The 21791-nt window shown below is 41.2% G+C and overlaps 1 protein-coding gene across 1 annotated transcript; it reads left to right on the top strand.

The window, feature by feature from the left end:
• Window positions 1–6583: 6583 nt before the first annotated feature.
• On the top strand, window positions 6584–15114 carry LOC104078132 (chromosome unknown open reading frame, human C10orf128; the record flags this gene model as incomplete). Its single annotated transcript, XM_009579660.1, has 4 exons — window positions 6584–6638; window positions 11918–11968; window positions 12826–12936; window positions 15090–15114. Coding segments are annotated over exons 1-4 (242 nt in total), but the record flags the coding sequence as incomplete, so codon positions are not given.
• Window positions 15115–21791: the final 6677 nt, after the last annotated feature.

Genomic DNA, 21791 nt, shown 5'->3' with positions numbered 1-21791 from the left:
GCACTGCAGAGTATTTCCAAGAGGCAATGTGGGTGAGAGACGGGGAACCATAGGTTCTCAATCACACGTTTTTCTCGATAACATGTTTCCCTACAGCCACAAAGCTCATATGATCGCACTGTCTGTGTGTGTGTTCCTCGGTCCTCCCAAAGGCATCTGAACTTACTGAACAATTCCAATTAAATTTGAAAGAGAGCTAAGATCTTTTCCAGTTGGTGAAGTTTTTGTAATTTTAAAGGAAATTTCGCACCTGCTAACCCTCTGAAAGATATCAGAGTGGAAAGATAATCCCATTCAGGCGAAAAAGCAAGTCAGATCAGACGGTCTCAAGTTGCTACTAAAACGTGACCTGGTTCTATTGAAAATAAAACAAGATCAAGCTACAAAACAGAGCCTCTGTCTCTGTTGACTATTATTTGCAACCTTGCTTTTGGAGGAACATAGGCCTAATTCTCAGTCGCCTTTGCCTTGTTAAACTTTTGCTTCTTGTGTTCCCACACTCATCCTTCCCAGTGACTCACGGACTACGATGTCTCAGGCAGGATCCTGACCTCTTTCCTATTTCCTTAGCTAACTGAAACACGTCCCGGTCATCTCAAGCACAAACACATCCTCCTACTTCTAGACTCTCTCAACTAACTGACTGGTGATTTCATGAGAAGCCTGGAAGAGTTTTTATTACTAATCTTTTTAATCTAAATAAACTATTTTGTACTAGACAATTTGTCTCCAACTTTTATAAACATTTTATACAACAGGCTACAGATTGGGCTACGGTTGTCTAAGACAAGACAAGTCAGATTAAAGGTTTCTGTAAAACCATTCCTCTGAGCTGTGGTCTACAAATACGTATGAGTCTATGGACTATGTTTAAGGGTTAGCAAAGGTAATAATCCTAAGAACATACCTATAGGCCTAAATGCACTAGCTGGAGATTGATACCTCTCCTAGAAAATTTTTACCTGAAACCAGAAAGGAATTGAAATCCTCCGGTCTAAAGCAGAGGAAGATGGGAAAAAATGCTGCCATTGCTGACGCTGTCTGTATGTTACCTGGAATCCCAGCCTGTAGGAAATGACAGTAAGAGACACAAGGAAAATGCTAGAGAGGCAGTTGCTGCAATGGCCATGCAGCACACGGTCCAGACAGGAAAGGAAGATTTTCAATGGTTTATAACATGGCTAGCTCTAAACAGAAGACCCCCTGCCAAACACACGCACAGAGGAAGAGCGAAAAAACATACCTCCCTGACCATAAGACCACCTCACTGAAAGCCCTGCTACACTGTGTGCGGGTGCCAAAGCTCTCCAGCTGAAGGGTGTCAGTATGGAAAAGCACACCAGAGAAGAGGAACCATGAACACTCCTGTTGTCTGTGCTCGAGTCTGAGCTATAAACTGTGTCATCAGGAAACAGTATCAGCAGGTTCCCCAGGATCCCAGACCATGCCTACGGCACAGTGGCAGGAGGCTGAAACTCAGCCTAGAATGAATTTGCCTGTTTTCATGCAAATACCAGATACGCACCTTTCAAGCAGAAAGATTAGCCACATGGTTTCCTACAAAAAGCTTTATTTTTCAACCCAAATTTGTATCTACCTACCTGTGTTTCATCCCAGCATCTAGTATATGCTCGTTGCTATGTATTAACCCAAAAGATATACAACTTCCCAAAGTGATGTGCAGGCGCTTTCCTTCACCACGGAAGAAATCGCCTTCTGTTTTAATACCATTTTTCCCTGTTGTAGCATAACACAGAATCAGTCTAGTTTAGAAATACAAAAAAATCTTCTTCATTGGGAAGCAAGGAATAATGACACATAGATGCAGACCACCTGAATGAATAATCCAAATACACCTAGTATGGAAGAAATTAAGCTCAGTAGAAGTTACAACTTCCATGAGGGACACCACACAATTTTATAAACCTAAGAACAGACCAAGATCTGGGACAGGACATCTGCAAATGAATTGACTGCTCAGATGAGCCATGGACTGCTTCAGCATTTTCTTTCTTGATGTGGCATGAAAGAGACTTGAGTACACATGTCCCAACGCTTTTTTCTTTGTCTCCTTGCACCTCTCCCAGTTGGCAATAGCACTAAGCTATAGCATCCCTCAAGTAAAGTCAAGAAAACATGTTTTTAAAATGTACCAGCATCTCTGTAACATAACATGTTCCTTCACATTGAAAAAGAAACAGAGATGGAGAAGAAAAAAAAAAGAAGCAAGACTGAAATGTTGAATGGTTTCCCATAGTATTCCTTAACGCTGAGGGAGGAAGGCGCTAAATAACTGGTGCAGGCATGTTTCCCTTTGTTAACACACCCGACATCTGTGATTCTGCTGCTTGTTGAGATGTGGAATCCCTCCCAGTTGTCCCAGCAGCTCAGAATCCTGACAGAGGAGGAGATGGAGAAAATAGCAAAGGAAGAGCAGCTGAAAGTTTTCAAACATAGTTTCCATTTGTTCCGGATGCCCATAGCAAAAGAACCTTGATTTTTGGCAGTAACCAGCCTGAACATGTTTTCTTCAACTTGTTCTGTGCTGTGACGTGACATGTTAATGGAAGGCAGCATGTCCACGCACACCAGAATGCCCTGAGGTTGCCTAATCTCCATCGATGCCCATCAAGCCAAGTGCACAAAAACTTTCAATCTTTTTCTAAGAATCTTTTTCAATCAGGCTCCAAGACTTACTTCGCCACACCCTGAAAGCAGATTTTAAGCCTGAGGGCTGGATTTGTGTGATAATGAGTTCTCATTGAGAGCTCATGAAAAAAAGGAAACGGCCTCTTGGATCAGACCAATGAACTATTTCACCCTATGTCTGCCTGCAGTGGCCAAAGTAGAGGATGCTAGCGGTGGTTATACATAGGTCAGTCAGTAACAGAACATCCTGGTCACCTGGAGGTTTCTTTTTGACTTCTTACTTTGGGACTGGCATGCATCCCATTGCATTGGAGTTTCCTCTTTCTTTTCAATGGATTGCCATTATTTAAAGAGCATTTTTTTTTTCCTGTTTGATTTGTCGTGCTGAAATTCTTCATTTCACATTTGCGCTCTCTCCCCTTGCTCATTTCTGTGAGATTCTTTAATTTATGCAGTCTATAGCTCTGTTGTGGTTCCTTATATTGCTGCCATGCTGAAAGTAATCTGAATTTTCTCCTTTCTATCTAACGCCTCAATTTGTTACATGTTATTACTTTAAGGACCTACTCTCACAAAATCATGTGGCTAGTCCTGGTTCAGGCAACTAACCCCAATGAGAAAAGAGGCACTGCTATGTGGGTAAAGGCTTTGGAGAATGTGCTCCTAAATGCCCAAATCCCCTTTTTAGTTAAGCAGTACAAATCAGGCCATCTCCACAAACACAAACCAAGTTACATCAGTTAAAACAAAAAAGGAACAAGCACTTGCATAGCTAGTCCCTCAGAATCTTTTAAGAAGATCCCCTTTCTGAACCCATTACAACTATCTTGGCACCCCACAATCATAAGCTGTTGCACTGGTCTTCTGGTCTTTGCTTTGTCCTGTTTAGTGCAGTTTGATTAATTTTTTTTTTTTTTTTTTTTTTAAACACATGGGATGAATTCCACAGAGAATCAAAGTTTGCCAGAAGGACAGATTTCTTATGAACCTCGGATGGAAGAGAAGGAACAGCATTTTAGTGTGCTTCTAATTACAGCCACCATGACAGTTCATATGTGTAGCAATAAAAATAACCATAAACCTACCTAATCATTAAAGTAAAGCAAACAACTCCTCTCTGTATCATCATACACAGGTACTGGAGTTGCTAATAAACCGGGAAGAGCACTGAGGCACTGGAGGAGCATCTTTCCTATCTCCATAGTTTCTTAAACAACTTTAGAGGCATATTTTTATTAAGTATATGCAAGGCAGATGATCTTAAACCTCAAAAAGAGTCTGTATAATAATTGTGTGCTCTTCTAATGCTCTCCAAAGACCTATTCAGAGTCCATTCTGAAAGACAATAATATATCAAGAACTTCTGCAAACTTCCTCCTAATGAACACATGCCAATTTGAGACCAAGAATTCTGGCCTCAGAGGACAAAATAACCACTGCTCTTAGTCTCTGGGTGTTTTGCTACTTTATTTCAGAGTGATTCAAAATCTAATTAAATTTCTAAACTCTAATGAAATTACAGAAGAAAAATCATTTAGGATTATATTATATACAATTACTCACAGCTGAAAATTACAGTTAGCCTCTTTCACCAGGATAGGGTCTCCTGAGAAATCCTTGTTATTCATATAACATATAAATCTGACATTACTCCCACTATTTACAGGTTGAAGGTAAAAGCAGAATTAATTAAACATATATATCCTGCCCAGTGGCCAGAGGGTGGAGAGTGGGTAATAGAGGGAAGGCTGATAATGATGACTATGCTTGAAACCACATTTCCCAGTTTGGTCAAGAATCAGAATAAACCCACTGCAAAGCAGGATTTTATTAAGCCTGGCTTATTCTGATCAATGCTTTTCCTCACTGGAGGTATGCTGTGAATGAGAGTAGTGAAGCATACGTAGTCAGAAGTGCTCAGTCAGCTAGCTGAGCTATCTGAAGCATTTTGTGGAGAGGTAGCAACGGAATAAACCAAGCAGCTTTAGATAGTTCAGCCAAATACTCAGATGTTTATTTGCTTCTCTGAAATACGAGAGCCCCCTGAGACTACTGACTTGGGCTGGGGTGGTGGGGGGGAGGGGAGAGAAAAGAAAAAAAGAGAGCGTTGACATTCATGTTATTCCTTCCATAAGAGGTTCTCAGGAACCTTGGAGCATGGGATCATTTGCAGATGAAACACATGAGTTATGGAAACATTGGAGGTTTCTTACAAGGATCCTGGTATTTTTTTTGCTGGTGCAGAGATTTTTGTTTGCTTGGTTTTGGTGTTTTCAACTCTGATCCCAGAGAGAACCAAGAACAGTGAAAGAGCAAAAATGAATTACACACACATGCATGTGCACACACACACACACACACTCGCAATGGGTCAAAGCATTAACAAATACTTTCTATCACATCTACCACACTCAGTCAGTTCTACCTATGCTTCATACAGCAAAATAAGCCAGGAATTAAGGTCACCTCAGAGGGTACATGGGTCACCTTTACTTATATTTTTAGTGCCTCAGGAGTCTTATTTGTTGGCTATCACTGTGTTTTGCTTATCCCTCCACAAACACCTGGAAGTAATAAACACAATTTTTCACTCACAGCTTGTCAGAGCAACTAAACATTTGTGAACATCTTGCTCATTTGCAGTCATTTTTCTGCCAAGGTGTCCATACATATGCAGTCACCAGCATTCCTTATGGTCTGCAATAGTCCCATTAAAAAAAGACTTCTGGAAGGAGGGCTTTACAACTATAATTTACTCAGCAAGGCAGATGTTTCATCCAGCCTTAAGATGTGACATTCTGCTGAAACCAGATTGCTCAGACATTCCTTCAGTAACAGGAGGAAAAAGAAATACCCAATAATTTTTTTTCTCTTAAACCTTCTCACTCAAGATGTGTTTCAGATTATTTTGATTAGTGTATATAAGCATCTACATGACACGGTAATACCAGACAGCAAAGGACTAATCTAAAGCAGAAAGGCAATTCAAGAAGCAAGAGGTAAAAACAATACAGAGACCCTCCAGAGAGTCCTCTGCTAAAAAAAAAAAAAAAAAAAAAAGAAAAGCCCCATATTCTTGTGCCTTTCATCTCTGAAGGATGGACTGAAATTAGTTGGGAGGAATGGGTTCACTTAACAAAAAGCATTAATATTTACTTGCATGTTTTGTTGTCATTTTTGTTGTCAGTTTTGGAACAGGTTAATCTGTTTGAAAAGATGAATTTTCCTGAAGAACAGAAAAATCTGTTTTTTCACTGTGGTTCAAAGAATAAGCTTGACTCATCAGAAGCATTATCTGCCAGTAAGTTCCTGCTTTTTAGTTCCTACTATGTCAAGACATGTTTCTAAGGTAGAAGTTCTTTTCCAGGAACTGGCTTGCAATGGTTTTGCAGCCATGGTGAGCTTCTTCACTCCACTCTTGAAAAAGCTGATTATGAAAGGGAAGTGTTCGGCCAAGTATTCCTCTCCTCACCATGTTATGATGGCATTCATGTTGAGTTAAAAAAAAAAGCTGGCAACATTGAGAGAGACTGCCTTAGAAGGTTCTCCTTCTAAGACAGAAAACCCACTCGCATCTCCATGGATTTAGAAGACTTCAGCAGACACCAATTCACTGTAATAGGACTTTTTCAATTTTGTAAAAATAAATGTTAGCATTTAAAGGTCCCTTAGAGAACAAAACAGATGAACCAGGCTGTGACTGTTGGCTGTCCACCTTCTCCACAGAACATTTTCAAGCAGGGAGTTCATTTATATGTTGATCTTAAACCGAAAAAAGAGAACTTCTATTTGCAAATGTAACTACTCAGGATGCGACTGTAGTTTCCCAATATAGTCACATGACCTGCTTTAACTTTTTTTTTTTAAAAAGACACCGCAGAAGAGCTAAATTCAGAAAACTTGGGTGAAACCACTCTGTTGTCAAAACTTCACAATGACCTTACTAACAAGCTGGATACCAGTCCTAACGGCATTTCTTCTTCTTTTACGTAAGTGATCTATCATATTTCTTTTCCATCCTTTTTGAGAGCTTTTTTTTCCCTCAGCTTGCTGGGGTTATTTATTTGCTAGTCTAATTGTATGTATGTTGTTTTAAAACTTTGTTCAGAACTCTGTTCCTTGGAGAATGAACATTTGTTGAGACAGTGGGATATTTTGCTGAGTTTTCTAGCTAACATGTCCTAGACTGACTGCTAAGGGGTCAGCTGTGTGCAATCCGGAAGACACCATGAAGTTAAATACCTGCATCTTTGCAGATGAGATAGCAGAGCTGCTGAGCATCCTGTTTGGCACTGTATAGAAAACAGTACTTTAGTAGAGTATAAGGAAAAAGTTGATCTGTGTGCATGCTATCTGCAAGCCACTTTTGGTCTCTGCAACCCTTACTCACAGGACTTCAATGCTCCTGACTCAGGCTGCTTCTAATGCTTCCTGCCAGCCCAAAGCAGGGCTTTCTCATCCTCACAACTTGCCTCTTACTTCACGGTTACTCACCTCCACTTTGTGCAGGGAAGAAGTGGGGCTCTTTGGGACTAATGTGGAGGATGGAGCTGACCGCAGCTACGAAGACAGAAGTTTACATGGGTTACTGTGGTCTCCGAGACGTTAGGTAAGGGGGCAGGCACCCTCTGGTGGCAAAAGCCTGATCTTTACCTAATGGACGCCTCCCACACCACCCTACTTCATGCAGAAATTCATAGAAAATCATCATCTACCCTTGGGGAATCCCACAAGGGCAGTTTGCCCCACCTGAAGTTTGCAGACCAGCTATTCCAGCTTGCATCCACTGGATGTCCGCTCCTGCCTCAGCTTCTGCAAGCAAAGCTATCCATAGGTCTACAGCAGTGCACTATCCTCTTGTCATCTTTCTCAGGGTATACATAGGAATTTGTCACTCTCACTATCCTTTTTTGTTGGCCCTTCAAGACCTCTGCACCTTTCTATAGATGCTTCCAGGAGTCCAGAGAAATTAAGACTGTCCGTCACACTGGACATGCATAACTAACTGTTCTTATAGATATGAAGAGAAAGTCAGCAACAATTGCTCCCTAGTTACTGACTAGTTATTGCTCAGCAAACAAATGGCGTGCGTCCCACTGATACAGTAGCATCTGCCTAGAGCAAAGAGATGCAGACTCGAGCAGCAGGACATGTTCTACAGCAAAAGGCACTTTGCAATAGACACAAGGAAAATGCACTAATATGCTTCCATGGAAAGGTGCAGGCCATGGCAAATCCATAGGCCTTGGATGGAGGGGTGCCTGGCAAGGACTAGAGCTCAACAAATTCCTGTCTTCAGGTAGGACTCCTATCCTCATCTGTTACTACAGAGAAAGAATTTGCCTCTAATTTGAGGACCGAGGAAGGACCCCATTTGCCTGGATGCCAACAGTGCCTATCTTATGAAATTCACACGCAGCTGGGAATTTTTCTAGAATTCTTTGCTAGAAGAGCCAGAATACTCTTCTTTTTTTTAATAATGGTTTTCAGGAATGCTTTCCAGCAGTATCATTGCCTGTAACCTCTTTGTTGTCATGGGCATTCCTTATTTGACTCTGGAATTGCTCAGACAACCACTGTGAACCACAATCCCTTTTTTCCACCCTACCTCTGGGTTTCCCAAATACTTGCTTCCTTTCCTATTTGCTGCCTCAAAGATAAATGGCACTGAACCCCTGGCTGCTGCAGTGCCCCAGGACCAGCCACTATCTGCTGCAATGAGGAGAAACCTGAGATGGGGGAGGAAGGGAGAAGAAAGTCACATGGAAGCAGGAGGCAACAAGCAAAGGGACTAAGGCAAGTGCTGTGCATTGAGAAAGACAAGGCACATGTTGCTGTTTATCACTGTAGGTTATGGCTGGGAGTTGTTCACAATATCTCATAAGGTGGGGAAAGTGAGCTATTCTTGCTCCCTGAACTTGTGCCCAAATTGTGCTTTCCTCACTGCGCTGACCTGCGGTCAAGGCACCGTGTGAGCACAGTTACATAGCAGAGGGCACAGGGAGAATAGGACGTCCCTCGGTGCAGCTCAGAAGCTGTTTTCTGCGTAGTGCACACAGGTCTGAGAAGGGCTAAGCCTGCCCAGAGATGACAGACCAGAGGCTCCCAGCCCACTGTATTTATTTGCGGGTCCATCACCTGCTCAGTAGCTCTACCTCAGGGGAGACAGCCACACTGGCAGAGGACTGCGGTAGGCAGCCAGAAGAAAAAGCTTCCTCAGCGGCACGCCTGGCTCCAGCATACCGGACCAAGCCCGGCTCCTCAGGCAGGCTGCCGTGGCAGATTCACACTTACTCTTTCTCCGTCCCCTCCCACCTCTAATGCAAGACCTGTCTAGTCTGCAGTCTCATCTCCAGACTCTCTACCAATGACACACGCACAAAACCGTTCCCCGCTGGTTGGAGACACAGCCCGTGCCTCTCACCGGCCTCCTGCTGCTGTCAGAGCCCCGGGGAGGGGGGCACATCTTATGATACTGCCAATTGCACGCTACGCCTGAGCCAGGCACACAGGAGAGAGGAGAAAGCACCATCAGTGGCTTTGAGACCCTTTGAAAAATGATCCATGAGTCACTCGAGTGTAGATATCAAAGTCATCTGCAAGGCTCTTCCACCCAGAAGCAAATATTCTCAAAGTTCAGAGGGTTGGTTCAAGGCATGGGAGTTAGTCTAAATCCAGTATACAGAGAGAAGGGGTCAGAAAGCTAGCACTGGGACTCGAGTGCTGCAGAATCTGAGGCATCATTTCTAACCCCTCTGTACCGGGAGGTTTGTGTACATCCGCAAAAGATCTAAACTGAAGATGGGATCTAGGACAAACAGTGACACACGTGTATTTGACTTGGTCAATCCACTTCTTTCCACCTAAGGAGAAACTGAAACAAACAGAAGCTGGCTATCTAACACAGTCCTCAAAAGCAAACGGTATTTAAGCAGCATCCAGTAAATGATATTAAACCTTAATTAAAACCATATTGAAAGTATGAATTGAAAATGTTCTCTCTAGTCCTGTGGGTTTTCAGAGATTTCCCTCCCTCTCTCCCTTTTTAAAAAGAAACTAGTAATTTAATCTCAATATATTAAACTGACCTACATAAAATATTCCATGTAAAATATTATTTCTGCCATAAAACACATAATCTGTCACTGGTTTAATTCCATTAGAAAGCATACATTAAGGTCTATGTATTATGATCATTAGGATAATAAAAGTAATACAATACCACTTTTATTATGTTTGAATTTAAAACATTCTTCATATGAGCACAAAGAATAATTAAGGAGATGGAAGAAAGGGATTTTTTTAAAATTTATAATGAAATAAATTCACAGGTGGGAGCAAAGGGACTGGTTTTTAATCTGGAAAATCAGGAGCTATGCTTTTTACACCCACTGCGTAGTCTCAGACTTCCCCCCTTCCCCCCCCCCCTTCTTTGTAACTTTGATTTTGGTCATTTAGAATAGCCAGCTTTTGAGATCATATCTGCAATTGGATCCCCCACCCCTCCCAACTCCCTTCTCTGAATGTCATGGGATTTTCAGAGAGAAAACATTTCTGCTTGCATAAAACATGTTTCCAGACATTTTAATTATAAAGAGAAGTTTGGCAAAAAAAGACTTTCAGCTCAGAATTATAGCTCCCAAAATACATTTGCTTTAAAACTCAAGATTTTTTTAAGTTCTTCTCCAGATTTTTGAAGCTTGGTTCGTATTTTATGAAAATTTGGGATTAGAAATGTGATTAAGACCAGGAAATAAAAACAAATCTGTTGTGAGCCACCCAACACATCAGATTTTTCTGACATAACCGCGGAAGCCCCAGAGCCCACAATCAGCTCAAGAGAGAGTTTCAGCAGTCTGAAAAGCACACTCAAGTTGGATTTCTGTAAAGGTACCAAAATGGCTGGTTTTGGCATGGGAGGACTACGCTTCAAGTTTAAAAGCAATCATATTTCTAGCACTCATTTTACTGGACAAGAAATGAAAGTACAGTCCCCAAAACCTCAAGAAGACAGAATTATTCCTCCAGAAAAAGTGGAGGAGAGAGAAGAGAGGTAAGCTCGGACTTATGATATTGGACACCTTAGCAGTAGGAAAACTGGATGCATTTAAGACCTTAAAATCCCACTTGAGTTTCAGTCAGACAATACTCCCTCACAATTCCCCATTACAGTGGGGAATGCCTATGAAAAGATGAAGCGTGCAAAACAGCTATCTTCCCACCAGGTCCCATATGTACTGTCAGCCAGGCAGTGGATTGCCAAAGAGCAAGACCTGTAGGAGAGGACTTCATGTTCTACCTAAACCATGTGCAGGAGACAGAAATTTCATAGCATACTGTTTTAAAATGTAGGAGTCCTATCTGCCTTTAAAGCCTTCTCATGCTCCAGCACCTCATGCAGCTACACATCAGTTAATGTCATTTGGAGCTACTTGAAAACTTTGGTGGAAATATCCTTGCATGCCCATCACTGAAAAAAATAGAGTGTACATTTTTAGTAATTTCCTATAATAAACAAGCAACATTAAAACTAAACATGACTTCTCTCCTTTTTCTTGACTTTTTTTTTTTGTTTGGAAAATTTTGAATCTGCTTCCTTCAAAAAGTGTGTGGGAATTAATTGTTTTCTTCAAAGACACTCCATTCTAAGTGCATCAGGCAACACAGCTCAGTGGCTTTATAGAAAGGGGAAGGGCCAGGAGGGTGTCTATTTAATGAACAGGGAACTTGGCATGGGAGTCTCTGAAAAGGTTGCTTCCAGTCTATAACATTTTCTTGCAAAAGCAAAAGACTCTCTTCTCTGCCAGCAATAAATCACATTTTGGAGACTGGAACTACAGGCAGGATTGGGACTCATGTTTTCTGGAGAAGGGTGCTGGGGTGTGCCATATCCTCTCCTGTTAGCATGTCTTATTAGCTTTACTGCATCCATAACTTTTTCCTTGATTTATAGCAACTTCTCCTGCATACAGCTCTCAGGTTTGCAGTGAGGAAACTCTAGAATGAAAACAGTGCTAAGACAAAATAAAATTTTAAAATTGTATTTTCTATTCTGATAAAAAAAACTGTCATGTGGTGACCACATTCCTAGGATGTCCATATTAACTTGACTGATAACACTTCACTACTCCAGGAAGCCTCAGATCCTTTCTTAAGCTTTACCAGGATCAACTATTCCCTTGGAAATAGCCAAATATGGCATTCTCCTTGAATATAGAGTAGAGTATTCTCCTTGATGTCCTAACAGGCTAAAATACTTCCATTTCAGATTTTTGGAGAGCAAAGGTCTATGCTTCTGGAAACTCAGAGGAGGAAATAGGTAAGTTTACGGTGAGATTTTCGCTTCCAGACAGGAAGTGAGGGGCAAAGCAAATATAACAAAAATGAATGTGCTTAGAAGACTTCATGTGCTTTTTATGTCTACAAGATAATCGTGTGGTTGCGTGTTTGTACTTTGCCTAGCACAGCAGAGTCCTGCCATGTGACTGGGGCCTTTAAATGACTTTTAAGTAAATATAATGAGCATAGGGAGGAGAGAGCCTGGAACACAAAAACACAGATCCTGAACACAGGTACCCTCCTGCCGGACAGATGAAGGTGGACCCTTACGCACACACAGTGATTAAAAAAAAAAAAAAAAAAAAATCACAATGTGGTTCATAGTTTACACTTAAAAATTCACCTGCTTCTTCCCACTGAAGACTTATAGAGGCAGAATAGTCAGGCAGGGCAGGAGGCTGGGTACTGGGAAGTGGAGATGAAGCTGTGTGTGTGCAGCTATGGGAAGCAGGAATAAGAGTTTGGCAGGATACAGAATGGCAAGGGAGTGGGGATGGAGAATTTCGTTTTGGGGGGGAAAGTAGAGCCCTAGCTCTAAAACTCAGCTGAGACCTGCACACACCAAAGGCTAAACCTGTTCATTATCATAAAATGACATTGAGCCCCTTAGCCACAGGTTCACATGGTTTCATGATGTGCAGAAGGTTGAAAAAGTAGACTCTTCTCAGCTACCTAGTCTGACTCAGCATCATCAGCCCCTTCTGAAGAATAAATAGGATTTTGTTTTTTTTTTCAGGGATGCATTTAAACTTTGGAAACTTTGCGTCACATCTGAAACACAGACTGTATTTATTACTTAATGGTGTATACTCACTGGCTTGTTTTCAATTTTTGCAGATTTCACATATGTTATTATAGGAGTTACTCTGGGAGCGTTTCTAGCAATCAGTTTTGTAGCAGTAATAATCTGCATGATCAAAAAACAAATGATTGACAATGTCTTTGGAGGTAAGAAAAAATACTCCTGGCTTCTTATCCAGAGATCTAGATCTCCTTATGTTCTGATACAGCAGATCTGAACTTCAGTGTTAGGAATTGTGTATGTACTACAGCTCTGGTTTTCCTTTGAAGAACTATTTTTAAAGTGTCTGAAGTGCTGGAGTCCCTAGAACTGCAGATTCACATTTCAGTATATCCAACTCTGCTCTTTAGCCTTACAAGAGAACTAGAATTCACTTCAGCTTATTGCCTGGGTATCTTTTAGAATAATTAATTTTTAAAACAAATTTCTGTCTCTTCGACATAAGTTAAAGAGCCTGTTGGATTTGCAGAAAGGGCAAGAGGCTTGCTCAAACTTCCTAGCCAAAATTACTATTTATTTCACTGATTCTGAACTTTTCCTTCAAATGTGACTGTCTGACTCTAAGATACGCCGTTTCCATCAGAGTACATAGCAAAACTCCCCATAACTTTTCCACTATGACTGGTTTTCAAGTTGCCACAGGAAAGCATGTTTTTCATCTGAAACAGGCAAAAGCTCTTTGATCTAACATCATAACTGCTGATAGCAACAGATCCTTTTGACTTTGGACCAGCAGTTTACAACCCATGGTTTTGGATTCAAATCCAAAATCTTAAACTGAATAATGCCCATCATTTCAGTAGACAGAAGTTAGTGATGGGCAGAATTTGTTCCATGAGCCTCCCCAGAGGCAATGCTGGTCCATGGCCCTCCATCCTCTGCAAAAAGCCTCTTATTTGACAGGACTCCGAAGTGCCTCACAGAACACTGTACAGCAAATATTGTGGTGATTTCTTCCACTGCTAAATACAACTGTAGTTAAAAGCTAGAAATAAAAAAGCATAGCAAATACAACAGCAATAGATAGGGGTAAATGAGGAAATGCAAAGTCCTAACAGGTTGACCAGAACAACAGCATAAGCTGTTCTTTTTTTGCAAAAAAGAATCCTGGGACTTTGCTAGCACAAATCTTTGCAACCTAGGTTTTGCTTGTCAAGAGAGGTCTGTACTCTTAGTAGCACATGAAAGTTTGGCTTGGAAGGAAACCAATAGCAGAAATGGAAGCAGTGAGGCAATCTCATGACATATGCGGGGAAATAATCCTTACTGAAAGAAGAGGGACTATAATAAGAGAGTTTGGGGACTGAAAGCATTGCTCTCTGTATGGCATCTGCATGGTGAATTTCTAAAAGCACCTTTGCAGCTCTGGTTCCATGCAAAGTGCCAGCTCTCACAGACTACTTCTAAAACCAAAGAAATTCTCATAAATGTAGCCAGTTTCCACCACGAAAATGAGCCAGACATTAAACAAGGAAAATGCAGTGAGAGAACTCAGTCAGGTTGCTACAGCATAGGACTAGGAGCTGCTTGTCCACCCACTGTATCCAGAAACATTTGCTTCTGTGGCCAGCTCTTTGCATTAACCTTCACGCGACAAACAAGACGTAATTTCCCAGCAACCAGAACTGTCTAACCCTACTAAGTCAGCAGTGCACCATGACACACCGCTTCAACAGTAGTCACAGACTTTTGCTTAGGGGAGCAGAGTGGTCTTAACTATTAAGCTTGGAGTAAAGTAGACTGAGCTCTCTGGGCCCAGTACTGCTACAGTGAGCTCAGCCTATCAGTCACGACCTGATTCCATCCTATTTACAGTCAACACTGGTCATTTAAAGGATAATTTTGCAAACAGACTCCCCAGGTATCCCATGAGGATACAAATGACAATGTAATGCCACTTCCTGAAAGACAAACGGCTGATGCTTTCTTTAGCGGCACTACATAGCAGGCCTAAAGGGAAACTGCTTCCGCCTCATTCTCACCAAGCATCTGCCCTCAAAGTTGTTTCTCGTGACACTCTGGTCATGTGCTACAACCAAGGTTATAATTCCAAAATATTAGCAAAGACACAGCTCGGAGAAAATTGACATGCGATGTTCCAGCTGGAAGAGTCAAGAAGGGCTTTAGGAAGGTTGTGTGACATTACTAACATCAAAGAGTTTTGCCTCAGAAAGGATGGCTGGATCTTTACCAGCTGTAACTGTGTTCCCCTGGTTGCATCCTCACAACTTCTGAGCAGGCCTATCACCACTCTGTTCCCGGTTTCTTAACTAACCACATTTTCCTGTTCTGCCTTTAGAGTCGGATGGCAAAATGGATAGAAGGTAAGAGTCATTGCCCCACGTGTTTTCTACGGCGTGATACACAAACTGTAATGTTTAACTCCTCTCTCTCTTTGTGCATGATGCTTCCCCACAACTGTGATTTGAATGATAACATATAACACACATGTAAGCCTCTAGAGGACTATGATAGGCAGTGTATCTAGTTGATCTGTGTGGAAAAAGGAAATTCATTGTAACAGGGTTTTGACATTTCAGAAATAGGAAAGAAATCCCAGCAGACTGAGATTCTTTTTAAAAAGAAAATCCTTCAAATACTTTTGATTAAGCTTTTTTTTTTTTGAGTTTGTACTATGTATTATAATAGCAAACTCATTTTTAAAAAGTATTTTTAAGGGATGAAAGCCAAAGGCCTTGTTTCAAAAGTGCTGAAGTTGGATGTTCTTTGACATTGCTAGAACTTTTCCACATTTTTTCTGAAACAAAGTTTTTACTGTATTGTCATATGTTCACAAGTCCTTTAGATTTAAAAAGCTAAAGAGAGAAAAGAAAAGGAAAAAGAAAAAGATGTAAACCAGGGTAAATGGCTTCATCAAAAATTTCCCAGTTACTGTGCCTGGATCTCAGTTCTGAGAACTCCCTTCACTCCAGGCTCTTACAGGTCAAGATCATGCAGTGATCATTCCTACTGGAAGGGATGCATTTTTGCCCCTCACCTTCCTCCTCGCTATCCAGAAACAGTAAGACCATTTTAGGTTTTGAGCAACTGACGGGTTCACAGGCAGAAGAGGCAGTGCTAGACTGCACAGGCAATGCACTCCTCATCCCCTCCAAGGACAGGCAATAGGGTAGAGATGTACAGGAGTAGGGACTCTGGGCTGCAAGTTGTCTGTTGGCTCATGGTAATCTACGGATGTAGACACTTTTTTGTATCCCTTTGAGACATTTTATAAGTGACTAAAAAAACCCAAACATTAATTAATCAGCATTCTCATAAGCTGAAGGCAACAGCTGTACTCAATGACCTAAGAAATGGCTTTTGGCTTTTCTCAGAGAACTGGATAGAAGGATGTCCCCATCACAGTCATTCCTTCTAAAGAAAGCAACGGCACCCATTGCAGCAAGTACTTCAGTGTTTTGCCTGTCCAACACAGATGGGCTCCAGCCATGAAGCATCTGTTATTTTCCCAGGGAGACACTTCCCCAACCTAACACAGCTAACTGTCACAAAATGCTTCCTTTCTAGTAACACACTATTCTCTTACAAGACACTGACAATTTCTGTGTATTAACCTAAAATAGATTAGGACTATTACATGACCAGAAGAACAAACATAGAATACCCAGTAAACTTTCTGGTGTATTAAGGGCAGTATAGACAGAGCAACGAATGAGAAGCGTGTGAGAAAGCTAAGCTGAAACAGAAAAGCCAGAGACCAGAGTCAAGGGAAAAGGTAATGAAGGGAAGAGAGGGACAGAGACAAGAAGAGACACAGAAGGCAGTAGATTTATTGCCTGGATGAAATGCAGATGGTATGATCCACGAACTACTCCACATTAGACTTTTCTACCTCCCCTTGCTGTTTATTATGTGTGATATTTTCCTTCAGAGACAGTTTGAACATCTGTGATACCATCCTCTGATCTTTCTAGGGGAAGTGACTGACTTTGTCATGGCAGCAAAATTTAACATCTTTAATGATGATCTTACATTGACCCCTTTGATGATTCCTCGTCCCAGTCTACAGGTGTTTGCTAAAAGGTAGAGTGAAGTTTCCAGTTTCAGGTCAAAATTCTGGTCTTAAGGCTGGAAGTGTGACACAATACACAACCTCTTTGCTTTAGAGCCACCGACACTGACCAGTGAGAGAAGCTGTAATTCCACAATATTCGGGGGCAAAACTATGTATGTTAAAGATTACTTTTTTCAGTTAAGTAGAAAACAACTAGAAATCCACAATTGCTTCTTAATCAGTTGTACTTTTCAATTCTACTGTGGCAGTGAGTAGTTTACTAACAAATCTTTGTTCTCATTCACTTCAGGGCATCCATGGTGCCACCACTCCTTGGTGGCTCATTAAGGGATTCTGTAGCGCAGGTGTTAATCTGAGGAAACAGTACACCCTTCTACTGGTCTTGAGGAAACCTCGGACAGTAAAAATACTACCAGATCCATAGCAAACATTTAAAAATGCCCCTATAAATGAATCCTTAGTAGGATTAGTGAAATGCAGATATCCTCAAGATAGCATCAATTTTTAGCAAGGAAGCATATATGGTGCTTTGTTTTATAAACAAAGCTATACTTTTCCACATCTCAGATAGTTGATGCAAAACTAGCTTAGTTGGTTTTGCACCATCATTCTGCAACCAAGCGATCTACTCACAGAATATCAAAAGGAAATACATCACACAGGATTCAGTGTATTTCTTGATCTTTCCTCCTAACCTCCTTCAAGGTAGGGCCTTTCCAGATAGTAGTTTGTGTTGACAAACTGGCCTATACATAATGGGAATATCTTAAAGGTTGGAACTGGACCTTTATAGAACAAGTAATAGCTGAAGTATGTGGTAGCCTTCCATAGGAATCTCACCCATGTTGGCATCTCTTCGTTGTAGGACCAAACTTGACCCAAAGAATGGGGTTATATGCCATGTTTTGGATTCCAACATTCTTCGTCTAACTGGTTGAGGTTGTACATCTCTGAAAGGAGATGTATGGGAGGTAGCTGTTCTTAACAACAGCAACCAAAAAAAAATTCCAAAAATCCCACAAATACAAAGCCACCACAATCCCCCCCAGTTTATTTCCTGAAAAAAGCATTGAAATATTACTCTAAGTGCTACAGTATTAAAAATACCAAGGAGATTCCCCAAGAAAATCCAAGCTATATGTTCATTTTTATCTGACTTATTTTTCCCCATAGGTCATAGGAATAGTTTCCCATTTATTCAGGTCACCAGAGAAACATGTGATAATTAGGTCTAAACTGATTTTAGCTACTTGCTTCAATTCCTTGGGAATTCTAATTCATGGCATTTTTAGCCCAGTGGCTAGTCCTGGAAAACACTTTGATAAAGCAAAGTCCACTCTCTGAAATCACCTAGTTCTAGATTTACTCCAACCAATCATACAGCCATCCTGGATCCCTCAGGGATACAGGCAACCTGAAACCCTCAGTGAAAATCAAGATACCACCCTTTAGGACTGGAGAAGGAGAACTGGCATATCTTCTGCAGACAACTTCATTTTCTGTGTGACCAGTGATGATTATTAGTGTTTGTTCAGGAAAAAAACCTTAATCCAACTGATCAAGCACTCACCAAATTCACCTTCAGCCAAATTTTGTTTTAAATTTCACATAATTATTCCCAGAAGCGCCTCAAGCCACTAAATAATTTCTCTCCCTAGCTGGGACATACTCTGAGTGGGTGCCACCCAGCACAGTACCATCAGAGTCGATGGAGTTGCTCAGCCTCGTACCAGTGGAAGGCCTTGATGCTAGAACCCTGATGGGCTGATACTGAACCTAACCAACACATTGCAAGAACAGGTTTCCACTAAAATGAGGAAGCATTCTAATGTGTTCCCCTTGATACTTTCCCAAATACTTAAACCAGAAGTGTTTCTACAGCCACACGACACTGACAGCTCATTGTGAAAAAATTAACAGCATTTACCACTTTATTTAGTCACATATATAACACTAAGACTTAAACAATCAGTTCATAATGGGATGCCCTTAAACTCAATGGGATATTTACTAACACTTGAGAAGAGAAAGAGGCTTGAGGCAAGCTACTGTCAGCTAGCAAAACAGTAATTTAGATGTCAACTGACAATTATTTAATGTCTTTTTTAATTAATAGCTCATGTCAGTTTCAAATGCCATCTTGGTGTAAGCTTTGTAAATTATAATGCCTAAAAATTTCATGCAAGTTTAATGTATTAATAAAAATGTCTGGGCACATTTAATGTTAGCAATATTTTGAGTTAACTACAGTGCACGGCAGCCAGATTTATTTTGACAGAAGGAGACAAAGAAAGAGACATACAGAGACAAGGAAGATGGAGAGACAGAGAATGTTTACTGAAAAGGAAAAGGTACATATTTTAAACCTGCCGCAATAGCAAAAAGGAATCTGTTGCCTCAACACATCCTGGGCAACAGCACACACCAAAACTCCCCATGCCACTCACCGGGTTCTATAGGCCCCCACGTAAATCACTCAGCAAGACATCAGGTTTTAAATGCAATACACAAGTCATTCTGATGTTTGATGGAGGAGAGGAGGAGCTTGGGAGCTGTATCGGCCAAGTGCTAAGCGTATTCAGTGATTTTCTTTTGCTACCCAGAGCAGCATCTATATGTTCTCCTGTATCTTCCCACTTGACTTCTTCTAAGGGACCGACTTCTCTTTCCTTTTCTAGATTATGCTTGGGAAACACAAGGTACTCTTGAGAATCACAGTATTCTTTAGGCGAATGGAGGAGGGCTTGGAATATTATTGCACCTTGAAAGCCTCCACTCTCCTCATTGTCTAACTCTAAAAACAGCGCCATGGATTACATAGGAGTTGAAATCATCCACTTGGAAAATATAAACATCAGAGATGGATGGCATGGCAAAGACTAGGTTTGGGCAACCATATGCAAGTTGGACTGTTGAGTTGCAGTTTCGTCCAACTAGCAGAACTGTCTCAGCCTAAACATTTGAGCCAAGAACCTTTTTCCTAGCATTTTGTCATGTTCAGGTCTGTAGCCAGCTGCACTGACAGGCAGAGATAGCGAACAGGAGCTGATTTAACAATTTCATATCCTTCAAACAGGTTTAAAGTCAGATAGAAAGAAAAATCCCCTGTTTTGGAGAGGAGAGCCTTTCTTTCTGATCTAAACAGTCCAAACTGGTCTGTAATACTGTGAACTGCAGAATGCATCATTTACCAAACAGGAAGGCAATTGAGTAGGCATGAGTCATCTCTCTGATACTATCAGCTGCAAATGAGAGACACAACCTGCCTAATCACCGCAGTCTGAGCTCACAAACAAACTTAACTGGAGACCTAGTTTTGATGCTAGGGTACTTGAGAAAGCCACAAGTGGGAGTCCTTTGGAAAATGGGCCCAAAACTTACAAATCAAAATCCATAAATAAATACACATTAAAAGAAAAGAGACTTTGGCCTTGTCTGAACATGGAAGAGCAATGCACATGGAAAAAGGATCAAGATCTAGAACACAGCTTGCGCAGGACTCTGGGCATTGAAATGCATTGCAGCGACTCAGATACTGCATCAGCTATTCACACATGATACTATACGTTCAGTCTGCAACCAGGGAGCGATACTGTCTCAGCCGCTGTACTATCCATTGAAATCATATCTGCTTAAGATGCAAGCACATATTGCTGCTCTACTATAGGCAAGTTCAATGGCAAAAGTACTTGAAATAGCATGATGCCAAAAATAAATATGCAAAGGAATTATCTTTATCCAGTTCCTAATCAGAGTAACCAAGATATCTTCTCCATAGAAGATTTTTATACAAAGCGAGCAGGAAACAGGGACCAGTATTGGTTGTTTAAAGCCATGCTACAGCAACTTTTGTGAGTTTTAATTACTTTTCAATGAAGTAATTCCCTCCTGTGGAAATATGTCAGACTTGGAGACAGATGTTTTCTTTGCGCTGACCTGACTTTAAGAGGACATTTTTCCCAGCAGTAAGGTATCTCACTTTTCAGCCTGGAGATACCTGGAATGAGGCTAGTTCATTCTCCACATTTCATTCAAGCTGTGGCGTTCCTGCTAAGAACCCCATTAAAAAGTTAACAGGATTTGTTTGGACACCTTTGCAGAGGGAGATGAAATCAATGACTCATTACACAAAATATGTGACCACTGAATTCTCTATCACTACAAAGTACTAACAAACATTGTCAATTGCAGATGGATATGAAGAAGCGCACATTTTCCTAGGCATAAATCTATGTCTGTCATATGCCCCCAGGAGATGGGCACTATAGCATCCCATCTTTGCCTGTAAGATTACAGTCTCCACCTTCCAAGTTTCCTATTGCTTAAACGTGTTCCCTCAGTTGCTTCCAGCTGTCTCTTATCTGTCTGATTCACCTCTTTTAACACATGGGGTGCAAGTAAGAAATGCAGGCACAGGAAAGGAATTTGTTAAGCATAGTCACTGGTATTCTGAGGAAAGCATCGGAGTGTTACCAATCTTACCAGAAGAGCAAGTCTTGGTATGGAATGGTTTGAAAAGGTGAGTTGGCTTAGCCTTTCATGCAGAGTCCCAGGTGCTCAGTTCTTTCCCAGCCTGGCCTTCGGACATGTAACAATGAAGAATCCTAATTTTTGAAAAGCACTTTCTTCTTTAAATGTAATATATGACTCTGCCTACCATTCACTCAAACTGCAACTGACTCAAATTGCAAACTCAACTCACTAGACTTGCAAAAAAGAAAAAAAAGAAAGAAAAAAGGAAAAAAAAAACAAAACAGAGACTTATGGAAGAGTTATCAGAAGCCATTCAAAACCATTGGCACTTGATGGGTGTCTCACTGCAGTGAGATGCAGTCTCGCACTGCAGTGCGGATGGGCCTCCTGGCACAACAATCACTTCATATAGTCCCACAAAAACACACCCCAGTGGATCTGCCCCAGCCCACCAGTTACCTCCCTTTCCCCACTCAGCTCAGTTTTGCCCTT

This window comes from Fulmarus glacialis, unplaced genomic scaffold (assembly GCF_000690835.1).
Source record: "Fulmarus glacialis isolate BGI_N327 unplaced genomic scaffold, ASM69083v1 scaffold8226, whole genome shotgun sequence".
NCBI classification, from domain to species: domain Eukaryota; kingdom Metazoa; phylum Chordata; class Aves; order Procellariiformes; family Procellariidae; genus Fulmarus; species Fulmarus glacialis.
Note: the sequence above shows the minus strand (reverse complement) of the source record. Positions and strands in the feature narration are given on the sequence as shown.